General features: G+C 45.3%; 1 protein-coding gene across 1 annotated transcript; it reads right to left on the bottom strand.

The window, feature by feature from the left end:
- Positions 1 to 720: 720 nt before the first annotated feature.
- LOC311098835 (uncharacterized protein) lies at positions 721 to 8125 on the bottom strand (the record flags this gene model as incomplete). Its single annotated transcript, XM_084139403.1, has 5 exons — positions 721 to 1356; positions 1580 to 1623; positions 2965 to 3084; positions 3378 to 3671; positions 8071 to 8125. 5 exons carry the CDS (start codon positions 8123 to 8125, stop codon positions 1159 to 1161), a joined length of 711 nt encoding a protein of 236 aa, XP_083995529.1. The 3' UTR covers positions 721 to 1158.
- Between the last annotated feature and the right edge of the window lie 397 nt (positions 8126 to 8522).

Raw genomic sequence — 8522 nt, 5'->3', positions numbered from 1 at the left:
ATGTTTATTGATTGTCAAGACACCTGTTTGAAAGACAACAATGTATGCCCCCTTCACTGCCTGGGATTCAATCTTAAGACCAGAGGATATGTGCCCCATACTTGCCCTCTAACATTATTTCCAGTAGCATCTGGTCTCCCATCTAGGGACCAACCAGGACCTGCTTAGCTTCAGAGTCAAGCCAGCAGTGGGATGCAGGATGGGATGCTGCTGTCCTGCAGATACCCTGTATATTTGTATATCCACTGCTCATTCTCTTACAACTCTATACCTATTTTGTATAGAAATGTATGTCGACTTAAAATATCATGTTTATTTCTTAATTTTAATTCACATATTGATGCCATAGGTAAATGGTGCCACCTGTATATTATTTAGAGGACGGGATAAGGATGATTTAAATGGTTTCACCGTACAGATAAGTCTACACTTTTTCCAGACACAATGATTGCCTGACTACCTCCGGAGGTGGGCAGGAAGATATGATCACATTCAGATCACAATGCCGGGGCGGCAGGTAGCTTAGTGGGTAAGAGCGTTGTGCCAGTAACCGAAAGGTCGCTGGTTCTAATCCCCGAGCCGACTAGGTGAAAAATCTGTCGATGTGCCCTTGAGCAAGGCACTTAACCCTAATTGCTCCTGTAAGTCGCTCTGGATAAGAGCGTCTGCTAAATGACAAAAAAAAAAATAATAATAATAATAATAATAATAAAAAATGCCTCTTTTAATCATCTACACCTGTCTACAAATGTGGGCACAATCAGAAAGTGGATAAGAACAGGACAAAGGACACATGTTAGAACCAGGTATAAACAGGGCTATTGAGAGTAAGGTGTAGATTCAATCCGGACCGTGGAAGATCAGCGTTATAGTACGATTTAAATGTAAAGGTAATTTCTGATTGAGCAGACATATGCAAGGTTTACCGGGAATGCAGTCTCCGCGAACACGGGAACATTGCCTTTAAATTTAAAGAATTCAATGCGATCACACTTTGTCATCTAGGCACCATTTACAGATCATTTCCGATTGAGCTAACATACGCAGCATTTATCGTGAATGCTGTCTCAGCGAATGCAGGAACATTGGCTTTAAAAGATACTTAGCTGACAAAGGGCAATCTAATAAAATCGGATTAAATCCCAGCCTAATACAATGTTACAATTCCTTATTCCCCACCTCAGCATATAAACTCTCAGGCATGGAGGTCATGGGGAGGTCTACGGGTGGAGGCTGGTCTCCCACCATGGTGGGGCGGTTCACAGGCTTGGGGCGGTGGCCTCCCACCATACTGTATATGGTGGGGGATGTTGGACAGACCTGCTCTTCACCACCTGCTTGGCCGTTATCTTTAATCTGGAGAGTAAAAAAATACAGTAAAAGCTTCACTATGTATTTATGAATAGTGAACCAGGTATAAAACAAGGTATTTAATGACTTAATAAATTAAAACATTTCTCAGTGGCTGTTCAATGCGCAACAATATAAGCATTAAATGAACATAAGTTTACCGTTAATTTAGAATTTAGAATGTATACATTTTCTACTAACATTTTGTAGTTGAGGTACAGTATCTTACCCTGACTGAAGCATACTCTGTGTTTATCATTTCCTTTTCGCCACCTATAATTCAACAACATAAAAATCCAATAAAGATGTAAAAGTAAGATGTTCAGAGTTGATCCAAAAATATACAGTATATATGTACTGTATATACACTACATGGCCAAAAGTATATGGACACCCCTATTTCAGCCACACCATTGCTGACAGGTGTATAAAATCGAGCACACAAGCCATGCAATCTCCATAGACAAACATTGGCAGTAGAATGGCCTTCCTGAAGAGCTCAGTGACTTTCAACGTTGCACCTTCATAGGATGCCAACTTTCCAACAAGTCAGTTCATCAAATTTCTTCCCTGCGAGAGCTTCCCCGGTCAACTGTAAGTGCTGTTATTGTGAAGTGGAAACGTCTAGGAGCAACAACGGCTCAGCCACAACGTGGTAGGCCACACAAGCTCACAGTACGGAACCACCGAGTGCTGAAGCATGTAGCGCGTAAAAATTGTCTGTCCTCGGTTGCAACACACTACCGAGTTCCAAACTGCCTCTGGAAGCAACGTCAGCACAATAACTGTTAGTCGGGAGCTTCATGAAGTGGGTTTCCATGGCCGAGCAGCCGCACACAAGCCTAAGATCACAATGCGTAGTGCCAAGCGTCGGCTGGAGTGGTGTAAAGCTTGCCGCCATTGGACTCATTGGATGCAGTCGAAACTCGTTCTCTGGAATGATGAATCATGCTTCACCATCTGGCAGTCCGACGGACCAATCTGATTTTGGCGGATGCCAGGAGAACGCTACCTGACCCAATGCATAGTGCCAACTGTAAAGTTTGGTGGAGGAGGAATAATGGTCTGGGCCTGTTTTTCATTGTTCGGGCTAGGCCCCTTAGTTCCAGTGAAGGGAAATCCTAACACTACAGCATACATTTAGATTCTAGATGATTCTGTGCTTCCAACTTTGTAGCAACGGTTTGGGGAAGGCTCTTTCCTGTTTCAGCATTACAATGCCCCCGTGCACAGAGCCCTGACCTCAACCCCATCAAACACCTTTGGGATGAATTAGAACGCCGACTGCGAGCCAGGCCTAATCGCCCAACATTAGTGCCCGACCTAACTAATGCTCTTGTGGCTAAATGGAAGCAAGTCCCCGCAGCAATGTTCCAACATCTAGGAGAAAGCCTTCCCAGAAGAGTGGAGACTGTTATAGCAGCAAAGGGGGCACCAACTCCATATTAATGCCCATGATTTTGAAATGAGATGTTCGATGACCAGGTGTCCACATACTTTTGGTAATGTAGTGTATTTATATATGCATACAAAATGATGTTATCACAATAGTTTAATGAACATAATGAAGTTACTGTATTAAGAGTGATCCTGCAGAAGGAGCAATGAGCTTACCTTTATTCATCTTTTGCCAAAGAACAACGCCAATCAGGAAGAGTAATCCAACTACGATGAGGCCGCCGACAGGTATCCAGACTTTGACATAGGAGTCATCCACTTCCTCCAACGCTGGTTCTGGAAATACAGTAATCATAAAAATTACAAAGTCAACAAAGCATATAACATGCAGTCTAGTTTAGTGTGAGTGCATATACAGGTGCCATTGATGGAGGACTTAGAGTTCACTGTCTAGAGGCTGAACTCGCTCTGAAAACACATAGAAACCCATTATCGTTCGTATATTAACCTGAGTACATGAGCTAGAGTACCAATGCATCTAAAGAATTAGCCTTTAATCTATAACACCATGTTTAGCTCTATTGATTGACACTGTAACTGTGTCACTGTATAATAAAATAGAACCATACCTTGGACTTCTATCAAGTATGTAGCAACGTTGATGTCTTTGTTACCAGACACTACTGCACTATAAGTTCCACTGTCTCCTTCCTGTAGGTTCTTCAGTAGCAGAGAGAAGTTTCCCTCAATAATTTCAGCCCTACCTTTGTACCTTTCAAAGGTTACTTTTGGGGGGTACTTTGCAACATTGATTGTTGTGTTAAACTTCCAAAATAGCACATCAATATCTTTTTTCAGTTGAACATTTCCCAGGACATCCAGACGAACATCATGTCCCTTCTGCACAAACACAGAGCTGGACTCTGTGAAATAAACAAACAGAATACTTCATGTAAAAAAAATATGAAATAGTCCATCAAACAATGTGACAAATAGAGCAGTAGGATATATGCATTTAGCAACGCAACCTCCTAAAGGAAGATGTGCAAATTGATTGTTTTTTCAAATAGCCAAACTGGCTGACACATCGTAATGACCCGATTTGCCTAAATAAACTGTTTGCATGCTTTGTAGTTTGGGCTGGAATTTCTCTATACACCCTATTTGTTAAATGGTTTAAAGATGAACCCATCAAAAGGTCAGCAGCTTTTAGATCATCATACTCACAACCATTGTTACAAGTAATATTGTCACGCCCTGACTCTGGGGACTCTTATTTGTTGAGTCAGGGTGTGATTTTGTATGTTGTATTTTCTATGTTTGTGATCTAGGTTTTGTAGTTCTATGTTTGGCCGGGTGTGTTTCCCAATCAGAGGCAGCTGTCGCTCGTTGTCTCTGATAGGGGAGCATACTTAGGCAGCCTATTGGCAATTAGGTGTTGTGGGATCTTGTTCCGTGTGAGGTTTGTTGTGTGTTACCTTTGGACGTCACGTTTCGTTGGTTTATTGTTTTGTCGTTGTTTATTAAGTTTAAAATAAACATGTATGCATATCACGCTGCGCCTTGGTCTGACCCGTCTATGAACGAACGTGACAGAAGATCCCACCAAATGAGGACCAAGCAGCGTGCCCAGGCGGAGAGAGTAGCCATGTCACAGGTGGGCAATTGGTGGTCATGGGAGGAGATATTTGCGGGGAAAGGGCCATGGGCGAAGGTAGATGCCCAGGCAGGAGAGGAGCAACGGCAACACAGAGGACGCCGGTCGAGGAAGAAGCCCGAGGGACAGCCCCAATAAAAAAATTTGGGGGGGCTAAAAGGGTGGTTGGCGGAGCCTAGTGTTAGAGCAGAGCCAACTCTCCGTACTCACGCGAGGAAGCGTGTGACTGGGCAGGCTCCGTGTTATGCGGAGCTACGTACTGTGTCGCCAGTGTGCCGGCACTGTCCTGTACGTCCTGTGCTAGCACCACGCATGTGCCGTGCGAAGATGGGCATCCAGCCAGGATGGGGTGTGCCAGCTCAACGCTCCTGGTCTCCAGTACGCCTCCTCGGTCCCGCATATCCTGCGCCGGTTCTACGTACTGTATCGCCAGTGCGCGTGCACAGCCCTGTGCGTCCTGTGCTAATGCCTCACACAGACTGTGCGGAAGTAGGCATCCAGCCAGGACGGGTTGTGCCAGCTCTCCGCTTCAGACCTCCAGTCCGCCTCCATAGTCCGGTACGGCCCGTTCCTGCTCCTCGCACCAAGCCAGTGGTGCGTGTCGCCAGCCCGGCCCGGCCTGTTCCTGATCCTCGCACCAAGCCAGTGGTGCGCGTCACCAGCCCGGCCCGGCCTGTTCCTGCTCCTCGCACCAAGCCAGTGGTGCGCGTCGCCAGCCCGGCCCGGCCTGTTCCTGCTCCTCGCACGAAACCAGTGGTGTGTGTTCCCAGCCCGGCCCGGCCTGTTCCTGCTCCTCGCACCAAGCCAGTGGTGCGTGTCGCCAGCCCGGCCCGGCCTGTTCCTGCTCCTCGCACCAAGCCAGTGGTGCGCGTCGCCAGCCCGGCCCGGCCTGTTCCCGCTCCTCGCACCAAGAAAGTGGTGCATGTTCCTAGTCCGGTTCGGCCCGTGCCTGCTCCTCGCACCAGACCAGTGGTGAGTGTGTCCAGTCCGGCACGGCCCGTGCCCGTTCCACCGGTGCCTGGTCCGGCACCAGTCAGCAGCTCCAGTCCGGAGCCAGAGCAGTCCGCTCCACCGGTGCCTGATCCAGCTCCGGTCAGCTGCTCCAGTCCGGAGCCAGAGCAGTCCGCTCCACCGGTGCCTGATCCAGCTCCGGTCAGCTGCTCCACTCCGGAGCCAGAGCAGTCCACTCCACCGGGGTCCAGTCCAGCTCCGGTCAGCGGCTCCACTCCGGAGCCAGAGCAGTCTGCTCCACCGGTGCCTGATCCAGCTCAGGTCAGCGGCTCCACTCCGGAGCCAGAGTAGTCCGCTCCACCGGGGTCCAGTCCAGATCCGGTCAGCGGCTCCACTCCGGAGCCAGAGCAGTCCGCTCCACCGGTGCCCAGTCCAGCTCCGGTCAGCGGCTCCAGTCCAGACCCAGACATCAGCCCCTATCCAGGTTCGGGGTCTCCCCCACCAGGGTCCAGACAGGGCTTGGAGTATAGTGGGAGGAAGGAGAGGGGAAGCAGCGCGCCGAGGTCCAGACCAGACCAGGGGCGCAACAGGGAGGCGGAGAATAGGTGGTTGTCACGCCCGGAGCCGGATCCGCCTCCGAGGCGGAATGCCCACCCGGCCCCTACCCTGTTAAGTAAAGGTTGTGCGGTCGGAGTCCGCACCTTTGGGGGGGGGGATACTGTCACGCCATGACTCTGAGGACTCTTATTTGTTGAGTCAGGGTGTGATTTTCTATGTTGTATTTTCTATGTTTGTGATCTAGGTTTTGTAGTTCTATGTTTGGCCGGGTGTGTTTCCCAATCAGAGGCAGCTGTCGCTCGTTGTCTCTGATAGGGGAGCATACTTAGGCAGCCTATTGGCAATTAGGTGTTGTGGGATCTTGTTCCGTGTGAGGTTTGTTGTGTGTTACCTTTGGACGTCACGTTTCGTTGGTTTATTGTTTTGTCGTTGTTTATGAAGTTTAAAATAAACATGTATGCATATCACGCTGCGCCTTGGTCTGACCCGTCTATGAACGAACGTGACAAATATAGAAGTACTTTGACAATAAATAACTAGGATATGATACACACTTCAGTTTCAGAAACCATTCAGTAAAAGCAACTTGATGAAGGATAACTACAGGAAGTATAACCTAATCTGCCTAAAAGCATAGATAACTTGGGTGCTCAGAGAGTGGGCATTTTTCAGCCCACATACAGTATTTGTGGTCGACTGACAGACATGTCTAAAAACGAGTTGCGCTATGCATTTCCGATAGTCCGAAGTTCCATGCTTCAAAAGGCGTTGTGGGGTAGTTTCCTGTCACTGACTTTCATGTGACACTGAACTTTTTCTTACAATAGTACATTATACTATCACAAACCAAAATGTTTGTATTACACATTAATTGTTGTATTACAAAACATATGTTTAAAACTACAGTATTATTATTATTATTATAAAATGTGTCCTACAGTTAATTACATACTGTACTTTCAATTTAAAAGTCTCTATGAATTACTTGAATGTTGTAAAAATCAACACATCACAACACATCACATGACTTAAAACTTCAGTACTTCATTAGATCATGTTAAGACTGGTTAGACAACCAGAACACTGGTTCGACTGGTTAGACAACCAGAACACTGGTTAGACTGGTTAGACAACCAAAACACTGATTATATTTTGGGTAACTTATTGTTGGGTAACTTGTGAGAGATGTTTCAGGACTGTATATGTGTCAGGACTTGAGAGATACCTAATTTTGGCTTTAGAGTATATTAACCCATGCCTTCATTTGGTGTACAGGAGAGAATGTATTCAGACTGTTGGTATATTGAGATGATTTGAGAGGATGATGAAGCCAATGTGATTATTCTGTGGTGGCAATCATGATCAGACCTGGGTTCAAATACTTTTTGAAAATAATTTCAAATACATTAGCTAGGCTTGATTGAGCTTGCCTGGTGCAATGGAACCAATCGAATAATTGGAAAACTGCACAGGAGCTGGTTTATAAGACAAAGATAACGCCTAGTCTTAAACTATAAACCATGTTTAATGGAGATTCTCCATTGAAAGTGCTTCTTAGTCCACAACAAGGCTTAATGTGTGTCCGGGAAACAGTACACTGGTTAGACTGGTTATAAGCAGAGTAATCAGTACAAATGATGCTGCCTGTTACTTACTGTACCTACTAATCAGATTATAGACACATACAGTATCAGTCAAAAGTTTAGACACACCTACTCATTCAAGGGTTTTTCTTTATTTTTACTATTTTCTACATTGTAGAATAATAGTGAAGACATCCGAACTATGAAATAACATTTGGAATCATGTAGTAGCCAAAAAAGCGTTAAACAAATCAAAATATATGTTATATTTTAGATTCTTCAAATAGCCACCCTTTGCCTTGATGACAGCTTTGCACACTCTTGGCATTCTCTCAACCAGCTTCACCTGGAATGCTTTTCCAACAGTCTTGATGGAGTTCCCACATATGCTGAGCACTTGTTGGCTGCTTTTCCTTCACTCTGCAGTCCGACTCATCCCAAACCATCCCAAGTGGGTTGAGGTCGTAAAAATAACCCTTGAAAGAGTAGGTGTGTCCAAACTTTTGACTGGTAGCGTATGTCTAATCAATGTAATCAATATCACTATAAAGATGTCTTAGAAAATGCTCTTACCTGTTTGATGGACGAGAGTTAGTAGAATAGTGATGGTGAAACGCACGGTCCCCATACTTCGATAAATGACTAAACCTAAATGAGGAAGTATTGTCACATAAGCCTATACTTCCTCTTTCTCTAATAGTGTTTTACACTCATATCCACAAATTTCACACAAGATTAACATTTTGTTTGCAATTCTAACATGTTTCATTGCATGTGAAATGACTTCATAACCAGTTTCCAATACATTTTAAATGTATTTAGGAACTGAAAATACACTCCGTTGTTTGTGAGAGCAAACACAATAAACCTCATTCTACACCAGTGCCTATAGAAAGTCTACACCCTCTTGAACTTTCTTCAAATGTTGTTGTGTTACACAGTAGTGTAAAGTTCTTAAGTAAAAATACTTTAAAGTACAACTTCAGTAGTTTTTTGGGGGTATCTGTACTTTACTACAATATGGT

Source organism: Coregonus lavaretus, assembly GCF_964263955.1.
Source record: "Coregonus lavaretus genome assembly, chromosome: 23".
In the NCBI taxonomy this organism is placed as follows: domain Eukaryota; kingdom Metazoa; phylum Chordata; class Actinopteri; order Salmoniformes; family Salmonidae; genus Coregonus; species Coregonus lavaretus.
The sequence above is the reverse complement of the archived record's forward strand: the minus strand, read 5'-3'. Positions and strand labels throughout refer to the sequence as shown.